The following is a 22,968-nucleotide window of genomic DNA, read 5'->3' as shown; positions in this document are numbered from 1 at the left end:
AGAGTCACTTTGTAATTGATAATACACTATTATGTTTGCTTTGCTCCTAAGTAGAACACTTTATTACTGTAAAGATGCTTCATAAACATGCATCACAGATAACACACTTGAATGACTCTCTGAAGAGCAGGCCTCCCTGGTCTTTTATGAGGGTAGTGAGAGGCCTGGGAGGACCAGATGCCTCCTGTGGGCAGGCACAGGGTTGGGGACCGGCTTTATCCCACCCTCACCCCTAGGGCCTGTGGCTGCAGGGCTGGAAGCAGAGCAGCAAGTGTCTGCCCTGATCCTATGTCTGTTGTGACTTTCTAAGAAGAGTGGTCACACCTTGCAGGGCCAGGGTACCCCCGCCCTGGCTGGGGCTAGGGATAAGTGATGGCGCCCACACCCTGCTAAGCCAGAGTGGCAACTGCTGCACACCAGTTTTGCTCAGCTTTGCATCTATAGACACATTAGGAAGACTCGGGGAGGATGCAGAAACATAGAGAAAACTACCCGGAAAAGGGAACAGACCTCGGTGGATGCCTAATCGAGTGGTTTCCAAACTGGACAGGGGAGCCTGGGGGTTTCAAGGAGATGGGAGGACCAGTGCACGGAGATGCTCCCCAGGGAGCCACAGGGAGAGAGGATTCTGCAGATTCTGTGCCAGAAATCAGCTAAAAACACTGGCGACTCCCTTTCCTCATGGATGGGGACACTGAGACTCAGAGTGGGCCGCGGGGGACTTCCCTGGGAATCCTGTGGTTAAGACTCCAAGCTTCCAATGCAGAGGCTATGGACTGGATCCCTGGTTAGGGGACTAAGTTCCCACATTTCAAAGTATGGCCAAAAAAAAAAAAAGAGAGAGAGAGAGAGTGGACTGCGGGGAATGTGTCCTCAGAGAATTCCTGCCCGATGAGGGCAGAGACACAGAAGCAACAACCAGAGGTATGTCACCCACACATCGCACTTCATGGTGGAAACTGATGGGAAAAACAAGACAGTTCAAACGCCCTGCCGGTTTTGTCTTGTCAAGGACATACTATCTTGTATCATAACCACTCACATCTTAAGTTACTTCAGCTTTGACTGCATTCCTCTGATTCCTCTGTGTATCTGCTCAAAGTTTTGTAATCATTAGAACAGAAATAATAAATGCCTTGTGACTACTCAGGTATTATATAGAAGACTTTTTTTTTTTTTTAATGGAATGGGGAGAGTAAAAATAATCAATGCATGTCCTCAAGTTGCTATATCTTCCTCTTAAAAAGCTTTTGTGTGCCCACAAACAATTACTGAAATACCACCAATACGTCTGCGTGTTCGGCCACAGGTGTTCTGAAGTCCATCACAAAACCCTCACGGCTAATAACGAACTTCATTTTACATTTATTTATTCGGCTATGTCACAGACCTCTGCCTGCTGTCTCCCCCAAAGGCTGTAAGTCTCATCTGTTTTTTCCATCGTGTTACCCTCCCCGGCCCTGGTCCGTCCCCCTCCACTCAGCATTGTGGTGACTGGCCCTGCAGAGCAGCGATTATCAACCAGGGGAGACTCTGCCCTGCAGGGCACATGTGGTGGAGTCTGGGGACACTCAGGTTGTCACGGCTGGGGACAGGGAGGAGCTGTGTGTGCCATGGGCATCGGGTGGAGAGATCCCAGAGATGCTGCTAACCACCCACAAGGCACAGGACGGCCCGCCTGCAAAGGCCGCCAATAGTGCTGAGATGCAGAACACGTGGCCGAGGAGCAGGACAGATTTCTGCGGCAATGAGAGAAAAACCTTTGCCCTTTTACCTTTTTCTAACTTTCTGTTTTCCTCTTTAAAAAAAGTGCAGGCTTCCCTGTTGGCTCAGTGGTAAAGGACCCCCCTGCCAATGCAAGAGACACAGGTTCAATCCCTGATCTGGGAAGATCCCACATGCCTCGGAGCAGCTAAGCCCTTGCACCACAACTACCAAGCCTGCACACTTAGAGCTCATGTTCTGCAGCTCCCCCCCCCACCCCCGACAACTAGAGAATACCACTTGTTCGCCATGACTAGAGAAAGCCACACAGCAACAGAGACCCAGTGCAGCCAATAGATAAATAAATTAAATTAAAAAAACCATTTTATTTATTTATTTATTTTTTCAAGCTGGTTTTATTTTTATTTTTTATTTATTTTAAATTTTTAAAAGAAAATCCATCCTGAACCCTCAAATTAAATTAAAAAACCATTTTAAAAAGAAGCTCCTTCCACCTTAAAAAAAAAAAAAAGTTAATGTGCTGTATATACTGCAATGAGGGGCTTCCCAGGTGGCGCTAGTGGTAAAGAACCTGCCTGCCAATGCAGGAGCCATAAGAGACACAGGTTCCATCCCTGGGTCGGGAAGATCCCCTTGAGGAGGGTACGGCAACCCACTCCAGTATTCTTGCCTGGAGAATCCGCATTGACAGAGGAACCTGGTGGGCTACAGTCCACACAGTTGCAAACAGTTGGACTCGACTGAAGCAAACTTAGCACACGTGCACTTGTACAACACACCCTCGGCCATTAGTTTATCATCACTAACAAGGCAATGGGGTGTGGAAGCCAGAAGCGGGGTCCCACCACCCCAAACTTCTAGTTATACGACCTTCAACTTATCTGCTTCTGAGCCTCAGTTCTGTCCTCTGTAAACACAGAGGGGAAAAAAAAAAACCTGCGCTGTTTCAGCATAGCTCTAAGAAGGGGGACTGTGTGGGAGAACACAGTAGGCTACCAGACGCCCAGCAGGCGCTCCGTAAGCGGATAAGGCGTTAACTGAGTGCCCTGTGTTCATCAGCTGCGGCAGCAGCGAAGGAGAACAGATCAGCATGGCCACGACAGTTCATGAGGTGGGAGTAGAAGACAAGTTTAGACCTCATTTTAAGATGACTGAGAGGGACTTCCCTGATGGTCCAGTGGTTGGGACTCTGCTTTCACTGCTGAGAGTCTGGGTTCAATCCCTAGTCGGGGAACTAAGATCCCATGAACTTTGTGGCATGACCAATAAATAAATAAAGCAACTGAGAAATATTTCCCCCAAACCATAGGAATAAGTGTAAATGAACTCCGAGGCTGGAAACTGCATGTCCTCGGTGATGGCACAGGACCCCAGCACACCTTCTCCTCAGCCTCCGCCCCCCGCGGCCTCCCCCCAGCCCCCACCCGGCAACACCCAGGCTGCACCGCAGGGACAGTTCAGTTGTCACTCGGTCGTGCCTGACTCTTTGAGGCCCCATGAACCACAGCACGCCAGGCCTCCCTGTCCATCACCCATTCCCAGAGCTTACTCAAACTCATGTCCATTGAGTCGGTGATGCCATCCAACCATCTCATCCTCTGTCGTCTCCTTCTCCTCCTGCCTTCAATCTTTCCCAGCATCAGGGTCTTTTCAAATGAGTCAGCTCTTCACATCAGCTGACCAAAGTATTGAAGTTTCAGCTTCAGCATCAGTCCCTCCAATGAATATTCAGGACTGATCTCCTTTAGGATGGACTGGCTAGATCTCCTTGCAGTCCTAGGGACTCTCAAGAGTCTTCTCCAACACCACAGTTCAAAAGCATCAATTCTGCAGTGCTCAGCTGTCTTTATAGTCCAATTCTCACATCCATACATGACTACTGGAAAAACCATAGCCTTGACTAGACAGACGTTTGTTGACAAAGTAACGTCTCTGCTTTTCAATATGCTCTCTAGGTTGGTCATAGCTTTTTTTCCAAGGAGCAAGTGTCTTTTAATTTCATGGCTGCAGTCACCATCTGCAGTGATTTTGGAGCCCAGAAAAATAAATTCTGCCAGTTTCCACTGTTTCCCCATCTATTTCCTATGAAGTGATGGGACCAGATGCCATGATCTTAGTTTTTTGAATGTTAAGCTTTAAGCCAACTTTTTCACTCTCCTCTCTCACTTTTATCAAGAGACTCTTCAGTTCTTCTTCACTTTCTGCCATAAGGGTGGTGTTATCTGCATATCTGATGTTATTGATATTTCTCCCAGCAATCTTGATTCCAGCTTGTGCTTCCTCCAGCCCAGCATTTCTCATGATGTACTCTGCATATAAGTTAAATAAGCACGGTGACAATATGCAGCCTTGACATAACTCCTTTTCCTATTTGGAACCAGTCTGTTGTTCCATGTCCAGTTCTAACTGTTGCTTCCTGGCCTGAATACAGATTTCTCAAGAGGCAGTTCAGGTGGTCTGGTACTTCCATCTCTTTTAGAATTTTCCACAGTTTATTGTGATCCACACAGTCAAAGGCTTTGGCATAGTCAATAAAGCAAAAATAGATGTTTTTCTGGAATTCTCTTGCTTTTTCAATAATCCAACAGATGTTGGCAATTTGATCTCTGGTTCCTCTGCCTTTTCTAAAACCAGCTTGAACATCTGGAAGTTCATGGTTCACGTATTGCTGAAGCCTGGCTTGGAGAATTTTGAGCATTACTTTACTAGCGTGTGAGATGAGTGAAATTGTGTGGTAGTTTGAGCATTCTTTGGCATTGCTTTTCTTTGGGATTGGAATGAAAACTGACCTTTTCCAGTCCTGTGGCCACTGCTGAGTCTTCCAAATTTGCTGGCATGTTGAGTGTAGCACTTTCACAGCATCATCTTTCAGGATTTGAAATAGCTCATCTGGAATTCTATCACTTTCACTAGCTTTGTTCATAGTGATGCTTCCTAAGACCCACTTGACTTCACATTCCAGGATGTCTGGCTCTAGATGAGTGATCATACCATCGTGATTATCTGGGTCAGGAAGATCTTTTTTGTACAGTTCTTCTGTGTATTCTCGCCACGTCTTCTTAATATCTTCTGCTTCTGATAAGTCCATACCATTTCTGTCCTTTATTGTGCCCATCTTTGCATGAAATGTTCCCTTGGTATCTCTAATTTTCTTGAGGAGATCTCTAGTCTTTCCCATTCTATTGTTTTCCTCTATTTCTTTGCACTGATTGCTGAAGGCTTTCGTATCTCTCCTTGCTATTCTTTGGAACTCTGCATTTAAATAGGTATATCTTTCCTTTTCTCCTTTGCTTTTCACTTCTCTTCTTTTCACAGGTATTTGTAAGGCCTCCTCAGACAGCCATTTTACTTTTTTGCATTTCTTTTTCTTGGGGATGTTCTTGATCCCTGTCTCCTGTACAATGTCATGAACCTCTGTCCATAGTTCATCAGGCACTCTATCTATCAGATCTAGTCCCTTAAATCTATTTGTCACTTCCACTGTATAGTCACAAGGGATTTGATTTAGGTCATACCTAAATGGTCCAGTGGTTTTCCCTACGTTCTTCAAAAAAGGAGGGACAGGACCAGCCAAACCCTAATCTAGGAGGCTCCATCTCTTTTTCAACACAAACTCTTCTTGGATTTCAATAAGAACCCCCCATGTTATTTTCAGGAAGGAGTTCTCTGCCTTCCTGAACCCCCTCCTACTGCCCTCACTGAGAGAAGCCCCGGCAGGGCTGCACTGAGTCCATCCGCCTCTAGGGGGAGCTCCCGCCTCACTAAAGATAAGGCAAGAGTCTTTGAAGATCCCCCCGCCTCCCCCACCCCAGCCCCTTCCTCTGCGGGGACAGTCCTAGGAATACGGAGCTCAGATGTTCACATCTTTCTCCGGAGCCCTTTCTGCCAGTTATGTGCCTGCTGGGGCTTGCCATTCTGGAGAAGGTGTGGATGTTTTCCTTTCGATCGAAATGGCAGTGCTCCTTCTAAAAGGAGTTGCGTGTGTGCTAAGTAGCTTCAGTCCTGTCCAACTCTTTGTGACCCCGTGGACTGTAGCCTGCCAGGCTCCTCTGTCCATGGGATTTCCCAGCTAAGAATACCATTTCCTTCTCCAGGGTTGCCATTTCCTCCTCCAGGGGATTTTCCCCACCCAGGGATCCAACCCAGATCTCCTGCATTGGCAGGCGTGTTCTTTACCACTAAAGCCACCTGGAAAGCCCCTGAAAGGAGTTACTGAGGTAACTAAAAATGGCAATCTTCTCCACATTAGCTACGTTTGGGACTGCGGACACTCCCTCTAGGATTTTGGGATGAGGAAAGCAAAACCATGGCCATTTCCCAGCAGTGAACTGGACGATATTACTGAAGTTAAACTATTTTTATATCATTTTAACCCATGGAATTACTTTGGCCTTTCCACAATTTAGCACTGTTCACCTTACATGTTGCAAGGATGACGAAAGAGTAATTCTATCTGATACTAAGTGCATTTCTTACCTATCTGTCTTAAAGTGAGCAAAGGTGACTAAGAAGTGCCTCCTGGGAATCCTATAAGTCCTTCTTGTTGCTCCCCGCATGGCCCCCACTTGAGAAAACATAGTGCACTGACTCCCGGGGACCTGCTGTCCTGGGCAGGAGCCGTCAGAACTGCCCGAGTGCACGGCCAGGCCCCCAGGACAGCTCTGCCCCACCCATCCCACCTCTCTTACACCCACTCACCTGGCTGACCTCCCCGGCTCATCACTGGGCCTGATCAGTAAATGCCTGTGTACCCACCCGGGCCCGGCTAGAGGTTGCTCTAATCTTTGTATCAGAACATCGCCACTGAGACAGTTGATCAAAGGCGCCGTGAGGGGTGTGCTCCTCTGCTGGTTTCCCTGGTAACTGATGAAAGTGAAGTCGCTCAGTCGTGTCTTTGCAACCCCATGGACCATAGCCTACCAGGCTCCTCTGTCCATGGGATTTTCCAGGCCAGAATACTGGAGTGGGTTGCCATTTCCTTCTCCAGGGGATCTTCCCGACCCAGGGATCGAACCTGGGTCTCCCGCTTTGTAGACAGACGCTTTACCGTCTGAACCACCAGGGAAGTCCTCAGGTAACTGATGAGCCCACCTCATTTCAATCCCTCCTATGACTGCCAACCTCAGTCTCCCCTGCCCGCCCCAGTGAAGCCTGCCACCTTGTTCTGCCCACCATCTGCCACCCGAGGTGGGATGTCTGACACACTGATCTGGCTAGTGGTGTGTAAGCTCCCCCATCCATGGAACGACTGATGTCTCAGCTGCTGACTCCAGGCTCTTTCTTCAGTCCAGGCAAGTTCAGGGTTTGGTCAGGATAATGACCAAACTCTGAAAAGACCATTAGCTCCAAAACTCAGCTGCTCCCGTGGGACAGGGTACCACTCCCCCCCACCCCCCACTTAATCTTCATGCCAGTTCTCCAGATGGGCAGGAAACTCACCCTGGAGAGAAGGTCTCCCTGGCATGGTCTGTCACCAGGCTGGGCTGCTATGGGGTACCTCATGGCACCTTCATGAACATTTCTCTTCCTAACATTCAGGGAACTGACTCTAAATCCCTGGTTGGAGGTGGAGGGTTGTGGAAAAATGAAACAAGCAATCTGGGTTTGTAATTTTTTACCAAGCAAACTGTATCCTTCTATAACTAGGTGGTGGAGCTTTGAGGGGAAATGAAGTTGTATTAGTGGGAGGGACCTCATTTACCAAACCAGGCCTCAGCATGCAGGGATGTTCCCACAAGGGGTGGAACCACCCCGACAGGCTATTGAGGAGGAGCAGGGGCTCAAAGGTGCTGCTGCTCTGCTCATGGGGAGCCTGGAGCAACAGATGACCTCGTGTCCAGTTTCTGGAGGCATCCCTCTAAACTGCTGTGCAAGCTGGGGTGACCTAAGTTACCCCAACCTCTACAATAATTCCAGTCTTGTCTCCTGTGGTCAGTAGGGCCTCAAACAACAATCACCTGTGCCCCTGTCACTCAGAAAATTCCAGAGTGCAGTGTGTGTGTGTGTGTGTGTGTTTAGATGTGTCTGTGTTCAGATGTGTGTCTATGTTCAGACATATATGTGTGTGTGTGTTTAGAAGAGAAAGAAGAAACTAGGTATCAGAACACCATTTATTTTTAAAGTTAATGAGGAAAATCTCTGACCTCACAGAAAGTGGCTTCCAAGAGCAGAAACTTTCAGGCCAGTTAGAAAGCAATACTTTCTGTATGCAAAAGCAGCAGCACGTCCATTGTGGGTCATCCGAAACCAATTTAAGATGTGCTTCCTGCATGCAGGGTTAGCTCTACGGCTGCCATACTGTACTCTGAGAAATGAGATGTGCTTTGGGTAGTCCAAGAGGGGAAAGGAGCGAGTGTGAGTGACTGTGACCTGTGTTTTTGGATGGGGTTGTGTGGAACCAGCACACATGTGCTAATAGAAACTAGGATAAAGCACCGAGTTCATGGTGCACTTATGTGATTCACACATACATGTGCGTACATCATTTATGTGCTATGCTGTGCTAAGTTGCTTCAGTTGTGTCCTACTCTTTGCAACCCTGTGGACCGTAGCCTGCCAGGCTCCTCTGTACATGGGATTCCCCAGGCAAGAATACTGGAGTGGGTTGCCAGGGGATCTTCAGGGGATCTTCCTGACCCAGGAATCGAACCTATGCATTTTCAGGTGGGTTCTTTACCACTAATGCCACCTGGAAAGCCCCATGTACATCATATATAGATTATTCTAATATTCGTTTTCATCTCTTATGAGTAGCTCCTTACACTTCTAGTCAGTGTTAACTGAAACCCATGGGTCACGATGTATAGAAACAGAAATTAGAAAAGAACTCCGTAGCATAATTTGAAAATATTAATAGCAACTATTTGATAAATTAAAGCTCTATATTCTAAACAAGAGCATCAGAAAGAGCCTTTAACATGGAGAATGAAGACAGCTCACAAGCACAGCTACCTTAAATAAAATTAGAGTATAAACGTCAGTGTTTTGGTATCAGGTAAGAATAGAATTACCAAGTGCATAAGGCAGGAATGTCAATGTGTAATATCTTTAAAAAAAAAAAAGCCTCAGTTTCCCACAGACAAGCTTAACAAAGTTATTAACAATTAATCATATTAACATTTGCATAGCTCTCAGAGTTTTTGAGGTACTTTATTATTTCGCTCTGTCAATGCAACTGAGATAGCTTTCTACAAAACATAAATTCGACAGGAGTGTAGGCAGGAGGAAAGGTTAAACAGGAGAAGCAGATGAATTTGCTCAACTAGTCAAAATATTTAATTCATTTGTTTGAAACAAAATAGCTTGGATTCTATATCCCCCGATTGTCTGTCTTCTTGGGCATGAAAAGGGCAAGAATAATTTCCATGTATTTGCATCAGCAGTGAGTTCATAGTAAAGGAAATAAAACTCTACACTTTATTAGAAGAAAATCTGCTGCTCTGCTAAGTCTGCTAAGTCACGTCAGTCGTATCCGACTCTGTGCGATCCCATAGACGGCAGCCCACCAGGCTCCCCCGTCCCTGGGATTCTCCAGGCAAGAACACTGGAGTGAGTTGCCATTTCCTTCTCCAAGAAGAAAATCTAACAGACCACAAATTGCACTTCCTACAAAGCTGAAACTCCAGTACTTTGGCCACCTCATGCGAAGAGTTGACTCATTGAAAAAGACTGATGCTGGGAGGGATTGGGGGCAAGAGGAGAAGATGACGTCAGAGGATGAGATGGCTGGATGGCATCACTGACTCGATGGACGTGAGTCTGAGTGAACTCCAGGTGTTGGTGATGGACAGGGAGGCCTGGCGTGCTGCGATTCATGGGGTTGCAAAGAGTCGGACACAACTGAGCAACTGATCTGATCTGATGTGACACATGGGCTGCTCCAGCGGGCTCTGAGAGGTGGGGTGGGGCTTTGCCTGAGGCCGAAGTCCAGGCACAGCAGCTCCCAGCAGAGCAGTTCTTCTGCCCTTTGCCCCTCCTTGGGCAGTTGTGTCCTTCTTTGTGTCTCTGGACTTCCCTGATTCGTCCTTCCCACCCCCCCATACCCCGTTCTAACTCTCATTTGCTCCCTGAATCTCCTTTGTCTGCTTCTGTGGACTCCACTCAATTTCCTATGGCAATACCAGGCCCCCACCCTCCGCAGAATCTGGATACCCCAGTAGCCTGACACTCCTCAAGTTCTCCTTAAACCTCTGGGAGGTGGTCTCCCCAGCACTGCGTTCAGCTCAGACTGTGGAGGGTGTTGGGGGTCTGCAAACGCGACCCTCCCTAAGCTTCCAGCTGTATCTCCACACCTGCTGCGGGATCCACGGGAGCCGCAGCACCTGCCTTCCTCCCAGTCCCTGCCTACCGTCCTGTCCTCTAGACTTGTAACCTTCTCCCAGGAAAGCCCCTCATCCTCGGGCCTGTCTCTAGTGTACCCCCCGGTAACTTGCCGTGGGCCCCCTCCCCTCCTCAGGCTCTCACATCACAGTGACCTTTCCCTTCCCCCACGGGTGGACGGCGAGCACCCTGAAGGCAGGGACCACACTTCTTACTGCATTCCTGATGGGCCAGCACAGCGCCTGGCTTACTGGAGATGCTCCATCTCTGCTGATCCCTGCAGAGAGCCATGTGCATTTTTTTTTATAGAAAACAAGTGTGAAGGCAGGTGAAGTCATTCTTGGCTCTAGTCTATAAAAAAAGAAGCAGGCCTCCGGTTCACTCAAAACACTGTTACTCACTCTCCTAACGAGCGATCAACAGCCAGCAAGTGAGTCAGCTCGGGGATGGGATTCAAAACTTCGAGAGACATGAGGGTGAGTCACCCCAGCAGCAGCGAGCGGTCCTGTCCAGATTTTCATCTGAAAGGACGATGGAGCGGCCGCAGGAATGAGCAGGTGAGCCCTGGCAGATGCCGCAGATGGACAGATGGCCCAGAGCTGGGTGTCTAAGCATGGCAGGTGTGTGGCGGAGGCCAGAGAGCAAGCAGGCTGATCAGACCCCACAGCTGCAGAAATTCAGGGCTCGTGAGGAATGTTCTCCACAGGGCTGAGTATTCAAGAGGGTGTGCATGTGTGACATGAATGCATGAGATGCTTTCAGTGCTGTCTGTAGAGCACATGTGTGCATGCTCAGTTGCTAAGCTGAGTCTGACTCTTTGTGACCCCATGGACGGTAGTCCGCCAGGCTCCCCTGTCTGTGGGATTTCCCAGGCAAGAAAACTGGATCACTAGGAAAGACCCTGTTGCTGGGAAAGACTGAAAGCAGAAGGCAAAGGGGGCGGAAGAGGATGAGATGGTTAGATAGCATCACTGACTCAATGGACATGAATTTGAGCAAACTTCCTTCTTCCTCTTCCCAGGGATCTTCCTAATTCACAGACTGTACCTGTGTCTCCTGCATTGGCGGGCAGATTCTTCACCACTGAGCCACCGGGGAAGCCTGCCTGTGTAGCAGAAGGATGGTGCTAACATGCGTGGTAGATAACAATGCAGAACTTAGCAGCACTTTCTTTGCTGTTGACCTTTTTATTTTGCAGAAAAGTCTTTAAGACTGAGCACGTTCTAATTGGTGAATAACTCAACTCAGAAACTATTTATGAGTCTATGCTGAATTTTAAAGTGTTCAAACAGGAAAGAAGCCTATCCCATTTTTTTGTAAAGGGTGAGAAAGAATCAAATTTTTTAAAATCATCTGGATTCAGTTTAAAAAAATCTTTTTTCTGGGAGTTATGATGTTTGAAGATTTTGAATATAAGTTTTCTCACTAGCATAGAATTTGAAAAAGGAGCTTAGGAGCAGTTTGTTAAGATAGTCTTGGTCCTTTTTTCTGACTGGGGCCACAATCTTTGCTGGAACATGCAATAATCTCATTTCTGAGCAGTGCTCCAGTTATGCCAGAAAAAAGAACAAAGAGATGATCAGCCTGTGAAAAGGCTTGGCAGGAGGGAGGAAGGGAGATTAGAGGCAAGAGGAAAATTAGAAAGGAAGGGAGCGTGCAGGGAGAAAAGAGAGAAAGACAGGAAGAAAGATGATTGTAGAAGAGCAAGACCCAGAGAGACGGGGGCTTCAGAGGCACCTGGTGTGTCAGGGATTATCAAAAGGGATGAGGGCCTTGCCATCAATGAAAGTGCAAGGAGAAACAGGTCATGTGGACACGGCTGTGTGGGGCACCCACATTTTCCAAAAAGCAACAGAGGACCCCAAAGTTACGTAGTTTAGACAAATCGTGACCTGAAGAAAGTGCCCTAGCAATTAAAAAAAAAAAGCCACTACTTCTTAAGTTTCTAACCACTAGGCCTGTGATAAGATTCTTAGTCTATTATGTCCTTTAATCCCAATCCCAAATGCCAACCCAATGCCAATCCCAATGTGGGGGGTAGGTACTGGTAGACCCATGTTACGGATCAGGTTACTGAGGGCTGTGGGGTAAGGAGCTGGTCTAAGATCTCGTGTCTGGTAGTGGAGCCAAGGTCTGACCCCAGCAGACTCCTTCATTCACCCCTTTATTATTCATTGTCTTCCCAGATGTTCACTGCTGGGCACAGCCAAGCTCCTGGATGTCAGTTACTGGAAGGAGCTGGAGAAGACAAATACCTCACTCTCAGGACCTTGTCATCTAGCAAACCCTGCCCTGAGGCATGTGGTCCAGGAAGGTGTGGGTGGAGGAGAGAGAAGGGCTACGGGGTAGGACCATAGCTCTGCCATCTTGCTGGGCAGACAGAAAAGAAGTCACAGCACTGAGCCTCAGACTTCACGTTCATATGTGGGAACCCTCTCAGTTTAAGTCCTGGCCTACAGCAGAAAGTCAGTAAATACCCCTCTTTCCTTCCCCGTCAGGAGAAGGTGAGGAGGTGAGGAGAAGACCATCACAAGGTTGTCTGAGAACCCCAGTGACAGACTTGAGGTTCGAGTCTTATCTCCAGTAACTGGCAGGCACTCCAGGTGGGGACCACAGACTCTGTTTAGGGTCCCAAAGGTCTGTGCACGGCAGTTCTAGCAACAAGCTCAGCCCCTGCCAGGAGGGCTGCCATAAAATACAGGATGCACAGTTAAATTTGGATTTCAGATAAGCAACAAATATTTTCAATGTATAAGTATATCCCATACACTATTTGGGGGTATACTTATACTAAACATTTTTCATTATTTATCTGAAATTAAATTTGACTGAACTTCTTTTTTTTTTCTTTCTTTCTAAATGTGGCAACTCTGAAACCAGGCAAATTTCTGCCTTGATCAGGAACAACCTGTTCCCACATCCTCCCTTTTCAGCCCCCCTGAGATCCTCCAACTCTTCTCTGTACTAGAGGGTATATCTCTCACCCCCTGGTTCTCTACTTCTTCTCTTTCTTTTTTTCTCTGCATCTTTCATGCAACCCCTTTCACTCCTACCAAATCAATATATGAAGCCTCCGGAGCAGCCCCGATAGGTCCAGCATTCGACTCCATGGTCATAAAGGATGCTGCTGTGGGGTCTGTGTAATGCCTGTGCCTGCTACGTTCACCTCCTAACATGAGGACTATGTTAACCCCGCCTCACTGGGAAGACACCTGGGAAGTTCCCTAGTGGCATGAATTATGTTTGCATCCACAATAATGGAAGATGCTTAGATCCTCTGAGTAGAATCAGTTGCTGAATAAACTGAAAGAGAACAGCTTTGAGTTCATCCAGTAGGCACCACAATCAAAAGCCAAGAGCTAGAAACCCTTTGTTTTAAATCACACTACGTGAGAAGGCCCTGAACGTGTGGGTCATGGTTTCATCTGTCTGAGGACACCTTTATACGTACTCGGGAATTTCCACTTCCAGTTTCAGGGCTGAGTGTAAAACAGATAACTAGTGGGAATTCGCTGTACAGCACAGGGAGCTCAGCTGGGTGTTTTGTGATGACCTAAAGGGGTGGGACGGGGGGAGAGGTGCAAGGGAGACTCAAGAGTAAGGGGACATATGTATGACCGATTCACATAAAAAAAACGGAAGGTGGCAAACATCCAGTTAGTTTCAGGAACATCCCCAGCAGTTCTCCTGTCTACCATCCTACAGTGAGACAGGGAGCTTGGTACAGAGGGAAAAGCCATGCGCTGAGAAAGCTCTGCTATTAAAACACTGTCAGGTAAAACCAAACAACGCACTTAATAGTGAGTCCATGCCTGGGACAGGCTCATTTCTCACTGTGGGCTGTGAGAAGGGACGTTCTGACCAGGGCCTGTCTGGGGACCACACTTTGAGCAGCACAGGTGTAGAAGACCCCAGAATTTTATACGCCGCCCCCGAAATAAAATAACACAAATGGGGAGCTCTCCCCTTTCTGCCCATTTTGGGGACCAAAGATCCTCTTATTCCCCTGCAGTAACTGACAATCTAACTCAGTATCTATCCACACAACCGTGCCCCCAGTTTAGAAAGAGGAGGAAGGGGTGCTTACTCTTCTTGTCGCAAGTCGTTGACACTGCGATCCAAGGAGATCATGTCACTAGCCACCATGTTAAATCCAAACTCTTTAATGCTGGCTTGAACTGCGTGTTTGAATTCTGGTCCCAGAACCAATGGCTTGGCTTTCTCTCCAGGCCCACCGACCACTCCGGGAGGCTCAGGCTCTTTGGGCTCAAAGTTACCGAGGACCCCCGGGCGGAGCACAGGATCACGGTAGGTGAAAGTCTGGGGTTTAAACGTGAGATATTGCCTCCGCATGATGTCCTTCTGGTTCTCTCCTCCGGGGCGGCGCTCTTGTTCATGTCTGGCCTTGTTCCTTCTTCGAATAGACTCCAAGTCCACTTCTACGCCTTCCACATGAGGCCAGGGCACCACGGGTTTGAATCTGTCATCCCCGAGGGCTAGTCCGTTGCCCGCTCTGTCAGGCATGGGGTTATTAACAGCTCTGTCTTCCTACACAAAAGGGAGGAGGGCATAGAGTGAGTACGTGAAGGCAACCACAGCAGAGTTCATGACACCAATGTGCACATTTTAAAAACAGCCCAGGCAATGATAAAATGTTATGAATCATGGAACTAAAGCAGGCCATGAACCAGGACCCCTCATTAGAGGAAACCATTCCTGGCGAGGAACAGCATACCAGCAATTGAATAATTCTTTGTCTCTGTTGTTGTTTAGTCGCTAGTCATGTCGAAATCTTTACAACCCCATGGACTGTAGCCTGCCAGGCTGCTGTGTCCATGGGATTCTCCAGGCGAGAATACTGGAGTGGGTTGCCACTTCCCTCTCCAGGGATCTTCCCAACCCAGGGATCAAACTGGGGTCTCCTGCGTTAACAGGTGGATTCTTTACCACTCAGGCACCTGGGAAGCCCAATTCTTTGCCTTACCATTCCAAAATAAAGGGGTGGATGCATTTTTTACCACTCCCCTCATAAACTCGACTCTCTATCAAAAACCCCTTAATAAAGCACATTGCTGGGCTTCCCTGGTGGCTCAGTGGTAAAGAATCTGCCTGTAATATAGGAGACCCGGGTTCGATCCCTGGGTCCGATCCCTGGGTCGGGATGATCCCTCAGAGAAGGGAATGGCAACCCACTCCAGTATTCTGGCCTGGAGAATCCCAGGGACAGAGGAGCCTGGCAGGCTATAGTCCACAGAGTCACAAGAGTCAGATATGACTGAGCGACTAACACTTTCAAAGCACGTCGTTACAGGTTGGAGCAATGAGGTTCTAAGACCTTTGCCCAAAGCAGGCACTCGACAGGTCCTGTTGTCTGGTGTGGTTTTCCCAGTTGTCTGGTGGATGAAGAGTATGACGTTCTGTCGGTCCCACGGCCACCTGGTGGTGGTGGTGCTGGGTGTCAGCCCACCCAAGGCTGGCTTAGTGGCCCAGATGGCAGAGGACGGGGGCTGGGATAGGATCTTGACGGGCCCCACCTCAGTATTTCTGCTCTGGGAGAGTTCAGCTGAGTTCAGAACTATAAAACAAGCTCTGACGACTGAAACCAAGGCTAACAGAGCTCTTAAACCACACCCAGGACCTAGCTGGCCCCAGTCCAAAGGTGGCCCCAGGAAGACCGGATTCTGTGTGCATGAATATTGCAGAAGGTTGGTCTTCCTTTCTGTCCAGACACTCCTCGTCAGCTGCACAGATCTTCCTGTCAGAAGCCCTGCATGCTTCTGTCCCTGGGGTCACATGTGAAGTTTCTGTTAAGTCAGCGCCACTCTTTGTACAGCCACGTTTCTCAACATCAAATGCACCTCAGTGGCTTTAAATACACTGACGTCAGAGTCCCACCCCTCTGACACCAAGATTTAATGGGTGGGAGCGTTTGGAGTTTTAAGAACACTCCAGGTGTTTTCAATATGCAGCAGGCTTGCGCTCCAATGGCTTAAAGGAAGGGCTGCCGGCTATAACCAGACAAGGAGGCTATAGGCTGTGTGTGGCCGGTCTGGAATTGGTGAGTCGGGCAGAACCAGGACTGCAGACCCGGCTAACTGATCTGCCACCCTCCCTCCTCGTCAAGCCAGGATCCCCGAGTCCTGAAGACAGTCATAAAAGAGTTCATACCGTCTGACCGACATTTTTCTACTGTTAGAGCCATTTTGAAAAGTCAAGTTAAAGACTTTGAAGAGTGCAGAAGTAAGGCTGATAGGCAGGTTGCTGTCCAGTGGTGGTTTATTTAGAGACAAGGGTCTCTTTGGAAAGTCAGCTAATTCAAATGTGAATTTAGTCAATGTCAAAGTTTTGGTAAGGGCTAGCTGAGGACTGACTTGAGAGAGTTCAAAAAGGAACTTAACAAATGTATGTTGAGAGTCCGTTGGACTGCAAGATCAAACGAGTCAATCCTAAAGGAAATCAACCCTGAGTATTCATTGGAAGGACTGATGCTGAAGCTTCAGTATTTTGGCCACCTGATGTAAGGAGCTGACTCACTGGAAAAGACTTTGATGCTGGGAAAGATTGAAGGCAGGAGGAGAAGGGGATGACAGAGGGTGAGATGGTTGGATGGCATCACTGACTTGATGGACATGAGTTTAGGCAAACTCCAGGAGATAGTGAAAGACAGGGAAGCCTGGCATGCTGCAGACCAGGGGGTCGCAGAGTCAGACACGACTTGGCAACTGAACAACAATCTCTTTGTTTAGGTAATACTCTAAGCATGTCATACAACATTCATAGGATCCTTAACGGTATATCGTGAAAGGCAAGTCTTCCCGCCTTCCCTTTGGTACAGGCACTTATAGCCAGCATTTCCTTGTGAATCTTCCAGGTATAAACATACATGGGCATGGATGACGAGAACTTTTTGCTGAACAAGGGACACAGATTTTTACTGACCCATTAATTTTGAGAAGGAATCATAAGATGTTACAACCAGTTCAAAGGTGAATCCTTTGAATAACCTGGTGAAGAACAGACAAATATATAAACATCAAGAATACTGCAAAGAACTGACAAATAGATGCAAAACTGGTCAAACTGGTCCATACCCAGAGGGCAATAACCAACTGCATTCCACACGACAGGGTTTCCATTTCAATGGACAAGACTCTTGCAGGTTACTATCAGTTTTCTGTCATTTACAGGATTGTGAAACAGGTTGGAGTTCATGCAGGGATGAGACAACCTGCAAAGCTGAGCTGGAAAATGCACCCAGTAGCCTTTTGGATCCATTTCAAAGTTTTCCCACAAATTTCATCCCATAGCACAGAACTAAGTGTAACATGCGGCACCCCGTCCGACCATCTAAGGGTGATACCTTTGTTCAGGTACATGTGGATACACCTTCTGCGTCAGGCTTCTGACCACTGCACGCCTGGGTCAAGCAGCAGGCACTTGTTGTTGCTATTTAGTCGCTAAGTCAAATCTGATTCTTTGTGAGCCCATGGAACGTAGCCCGCCAGGCTCTTCTGTCCATGGGGTTTCCCAGGTAAGAATACTGGAGTGGGTTGCCATGTCCTTCTCCAGGGGATCTTCCCGACCCAGGGATCAAACCCTCGTCTCTTATGTCTCCTGCACTGGCAAGCAGGTTCTTTACCACTAGCTCCACCATGGGAAGCCCATGGGAAGTACTGCAATAAACAAATTAAAACAGAGAAGTCCTTATAAAACTCTAAGATGCCAGACTCAAGTTGTTGATGTTGAACCAAGAACCCCACAAAAAGGAGGAAGACTCAGTCTCTCCCTTCAACTTTTCACATCAAGGCTCCAGTGAACTAGTGACTGGAGAGGAAAAGAGTGAGGGGAGGGAAATGGGTTCAGAAAAGTAGACTGAACAGGTCATCAGCCGTCCTAGGACGTCCTCTGTGGTGTCTAATATTCCACTGGAGGAAAGCTGCTTATGGGAAGAATGTGGAACACGACAGTGAGTGAAATTTCGGTACCCAAGGCAGGAGACATCTGTTGTGGTTCGGTGGGCAGGTGCTGATGTGAGACTCACGAATATTAAACATTTCTCAGGCTCACCCATCTCAACAAGAGAATGTTTAATGGATTCAAACTTCATGCTCATCTTCCTTCAAAAGCTGTTTTGATCTTTCCTTTGTCTAACCTTTGACTTTTCTATTTTTGGGTCACGCCAAGTGACTTGTGGATCTTAGTTCCCTGCTGCTGCTGCTGCTAAGTCACTTCAGTCGTGTCCAACTCTGTGCCACCCCAGAGATGGCAGCCCACCAGGTTCCCCCATCCCTGGGATTCTCCAGGCACATTGGAGTGGGTTGCCATTGCCTTCTCTCCTTAGTTCCCTGACTAGTGATCAAACCCGGGCCCTTGGCAGTGAAAGCAGAGTCCTAACTGCTGGACTGCCAGGGAAGTCCCTAGCCTTTGACTCCTGGTATTCCATTTAGACCTGTTAGGAGCCTGCCTGTTCTCCTCCTCGCTCTAGTATCTCTTCATCTCCCCAGCAAGGTGACCAGGTTCATTTGATCCTTCCTCCCTCCGTGTCCTCAGCCCACATCTTGCTTCTCATCTCTGGGTTCACAGTCAAAGGCTTCCTGAACATTTCTACTGGGATCACCGTGGCACCTAAACTTAAGATTCCTGGGAATGAACTTGCTGTGACTCCATGGCACACACCTGCTTCATTCACTGTCTTCCCCACCTCGGGGCTGGGAACCCCCATCCACTCAACTGATCAAACGCAAGTCCTCCACTTCATCCCGAGCCTCCTGTTCCGACATCTGAACAATCACTGACTCCTGCCAGTCCCACCGCCCGCGTGGCTCCAGAATCTGGCCATTTTCTCCACACCCTCACTGTGGTGGAGTAAGATTCGTATTTTATGGCAGGACAATAAAAATTTAAACACAAAAGTTCTCCTCTGCCCTTTGTCCTCCTCTCTGCCCTCCATTGTGCATCACATATTTGCATTATGCATCAACCAGACCGCCCCCTTCAGCATAAATACCTGCTCAGTCCCAAAGAGCAGCATTCTCCTAGCATCAACAAGACAGCTCCTTAAAGATAACATTCCTTCTTGAACATGTAAGGGTCCATGTGACCCACCACAATGATACTTAGATCTGGATTGCATAAACTGTCAGTAAGACCTCATTTGATGTCCAGCCCTCTGTCTAAAATACTTACATACCTGTGCCTTGACTTCTAACAGGTGGAACAGTTCTCAGTTGCACCTTCTAGATTATTATCCTCAAACCTGGCTCCCATAAAATCTCCCATATCTTTCTTAGATCAACTAACTTTTTGTGGACACTGCAAAGGCCTAGGACAGTCCACACTCACCTCTCAACAGGATTACTAGAATAGGAAGAACAGTGGTGACTGCAAACACTCTGCCCTTAAGTGCTTCACATGTATTTATTGTTGTTGCTGTTCAGTTGCGTCCAACTCTTTGCGACCCCATGAACTGCAACCTGCCAGGCTTCCCTGTCCTTCACTATATCCCAGAGTTGGCTCAAACTCATGTCCATTGAGTCAGTGATGCCATCCAATCATCTCTTCCCTTGTGGCTCAGACAGTAAAGAATTTGCTTGCAATGCAGGAGACCAGGTTTGATCCCTTGGTCTGGAAGATCTGCTGGAGGAGGAAATGGCAACCCACTCCAGTACTCTTGCCTGGAGAATTCCATGGACAGAAGAGCCTGGTGGGCAACAGTCCATGGGGTCACAAAGAGTCGGGCATGACTGAGCACAGGCACACACACCGTAGAGACAAAACAGCAACAGAGAAGTGACCTAATGTCAGGATCAGTACAGGGCAGGGTGAAGCGTGCCTCCTGGCAGAGCCATGCTCCCGATTCCTAGGTGTTAGTGCCTCCCATTCCAACGCTGCACTCACTGCCCTTCGTCGTTATTGTTCTGCAGCCAAAGCAGTGGTGGTGGTGGTGGCGGCTTAGTCGCTCAGTTGTGTCTGACTCCTTTGTGACCCCCAGGCTCCTCTGTCCCTGGGATTCTCCAGGCAAGAATACTGGAGTGGGTTGCCATTTCCTTCTCCAGGGGATCTTCCCGACCCAGGGACAGAACCCACATCTCCTGCATATCCTGCATTGGTAGGCGGATTCTTTACCACTGAGCCACCAGGGAAACCTGTAACCAAAGTGACTTCCCTGAAATTCAGGTATGAATAGGTCCTTTCTCCTGCTTGCAGGCTCCACACTGGTCCTCTTCCCCAAGAGAGTGGATGCTCTTCCTGGGACATTTCCGGCTCCTGTCTGTACTCACCTCTTCACCTCACCCTCTGGAACAGGAAGCACTCCAGGCTCTTGGACCACAGGGTCGCTACAAAGAAGATGTCACTGGAGTGCCCAGAGCAGCCAGACAGGGTGGATGGGTAGGGCTGTGTTCCCGCAAAACCTCATGTACAAAGACAGGCAAGTGGGAATGGACCTGCCCCTCCCCCTCCAACTCTGCACTAGACTGTAAGTTCCATGAAAGGGGAGGAACCACATCCATGGGGTGCGCCACTGCACCCCAGTGCTTCTCCTGCCATGCGACCCTCACTAACCATCTACAAATAGATGCCTGGATCCTACCATTTCTGCCTGGTTTATGAGAGGGAGCCTGAGATAAAGGATGAGAAGGGAGCACACGGACCAGGAAAGAGGGGCTCAATCAGAGAGAATACTGATATGGGCAATACTCAAGGAATTCAGCAAGAGAAGAACTTGATATCCCCTGCACAGTGCTGTGCTCTTAGTAACACTATCTAATAGTCACTGGAAAAAACTTGGATTTGCTCACTTCTCAAATCCGAAGGCAAAACCAATCTGAGAACTCTCTGCCTGACTTCAAGTCAATTAAGAAAAATCATGTCAAATCATCACGTTCTGCGATTCAAAGGATGCAGTCAGTGTAATAGTACTAAGCTCCCTGGAGAGAGAGGATACACGCTCCTCCTCCTGGATACTGAATGAGACTTGAGTTGGCTTTTTGACTCGCTGGTGTTCACACACCTTCAGAAGCACCAGCTGATTCCCTTTACAGTTGAAATCAACAGGTCACTGTTGACCAGAAATGGAAGGTGGAATCGGTGGGTCATCTTCTAAGATCAGCATGTCCATAAAGGTGGAAATGTACTGAAAAACAGAATCACCTATTCCCAGATGGAAATAGGGGATTGTCAGGAATCAGGTCAGACTACTCACTTTACATCTCACAATTTACAAAGCTCCCCATCACCCCCAAATCACCCTTATAATATCTTCCTGAGACAGTCATGCCCTGGTAGAAATAATATGAACACAAAGGAATTTAGAGCCAGTGAAAGTAATGCAGGCGTGGCTCTGAAACACCACGGAAACCTCGAAAGCTAAGCTTAGGTAATGAAGAGCTCCTGCACAAACCAGAGGTCCTGAGAAGGCGGCTTCGCTCTGGGATGTGGCTGCCGCTGACGGCCGCCTGCAATTCGGTTGTTGTCCTGCCTGAGCCACAGAGCCTAGGACTTAACAGGTCAAACTAAGTTCTATAGTTTAAAAGCCCTCTTGATAAAAATAAAAAAAAATAATAAAAAAAAAACAAAAAAAACACCTTTAATTAGAAAGATCATATCAGCATCCTTTCTCTAACTGCACTTGATCACCAGCCAAGAAGCCCAAGTGGAAGAGATCAGGGAGGTGGGGGAGGGGGGTAATCAAGGAGTTAAGAAGACACAGGGTGTGCCCATGGGCTGGGCATCCCCACCCTGCCTGCGGCAGGATGTGGGTGGGGGCGCGGTCTCTCTCTGGTACCTAGAGCTAGATTCTGAGCTCACCCTTTCCCTGCTGAAATCCTGTGCTGATAAAGACCACCACTCTGGCTCCTTCCAGAGAGCTGAGAGCTGTCTGCACTGCACTGGGGATCAGTGGTCCATTTCGGGCATGGGAGGTGGGGGGTGGGGAGTGGGGGGTTGCTGTCAAGTAATTTGCTCAATCAGGGTTTAAAATGGATACACTCAAGATTAAACAGAGACCTTGCAAAGTGAAAAAGTCAAAGTGTTAGTCAGGTCCAGTAGCTCTCCAGGCTCCTCTGTTCATGGGATTCTCCAGCCAAGAATACTGGAGTGGGTTGCCATTTCCTCCTCCAGGGAATTTTCCCAACCCAAGGATTGAACTGGGGTCTCCTGCATTGTAGGCAGACTCTTTACCGTCTGAGCCACTGGGAAAACCCAAATAGAGACTTTACCGGTCCCTGAATATGTAGGATGCATTTTCTTATGGAAAAGGACCCTATTCAAATACATTTTAAGACCAATGGCAATGCCTCCACTGGCAGTAAAGGCAGAACTGGAAATGGAGGAGGGTGTGACTCATCAGTGAGAAAAAGGATTACCTTCTGATAAAAATAACAAATAAATAAAATTAAAAGTGGTTGGCAGTAATATTAGTAAGTCTGGGTAATAAAATCCATCATGTTTCCCTAGAAGCGTATGGTATAATTTTAAACAAAATGTAGTTGAACTAAATTAAAGTAATTGATCAAAACTGATTAAAATTGTGATAAAATTTACTTTTTAAAAACCATGTCGATGTACTGCATTTTTGTAAATGCATAAGGAAGGTAAACTGCAAATTCCTTAGTAATATAAACTTTCCATTTTCAACAGAGAAATTAAAATTACAACTGGAAAAGGGGGAGGTTTCATACAAGATCCTTCTCTGTATTAACACTATCACCTCTAATGTTCTATTGTGTAAGTAGGAAGTAAGTTCAAGCCAGCAGGTTTTTGAACTCCACCCTTCCTCTCAGGTCCCAGAATATTTCTAACACTGCCCTTCTCGAGTTGCCTTAGGATCTGTTCACAGGGTTCTCCCCAGACAACGGTTCTCAGGGTGGTTATCTGTGTGTACACAGTAGGTACTCAACGTGCGTGTCTTCATGGACTGAACAC

At 47.7% G+C, this 22,968-nt stretch overlaps 1 protein-coding gene across 2 annotated transcripts in view; it reads right to left on the bottom strand.

The window, feature by feature from the left end:
- Nucleotides 1-22,968, bottom strand: part of GALNT7 (polypeptide N-acetylgalactosaminyltransferase 7) — a 136,021-nt gene that overhangs the window by 52,083 nt on the left and 60,970 nt on the right. For both annotated transcript variants that reach the window (XM_024996041.2, XM_024996040.2), the window contains exon 2: nucleotides 14,132-14,592. In XM_024996041.2, the coding sequence (XP_024851809.1) occupies nucleotides 14,132-14,592 (461 nt within the window). The remainder of the gene's footprint in view (nucleotides 1-14,131; nucleotides 14,593-22,968) is intronic.

This window comes from Bos taurus, chromosome 8 (genome assembly GCF_002263795.3).
Source record: "Bos taurus isolate L1 Dominette 01449 registration number 42190680 breed Hereford chromosome 8, ARS-UCD2.0, whole genome shotgun sequence".
Lineage (NCBI taxonomy): Eukaryota > Metazoa > Chordata > Mammalia > Artiodactyla > Bovidae > Bos > Bos taurus.
The sequence above is the reverse complement of the archived record's forward strand: the minus strand, read 5'-3'. Positions and strand labels throughout refer to the sequence as shown.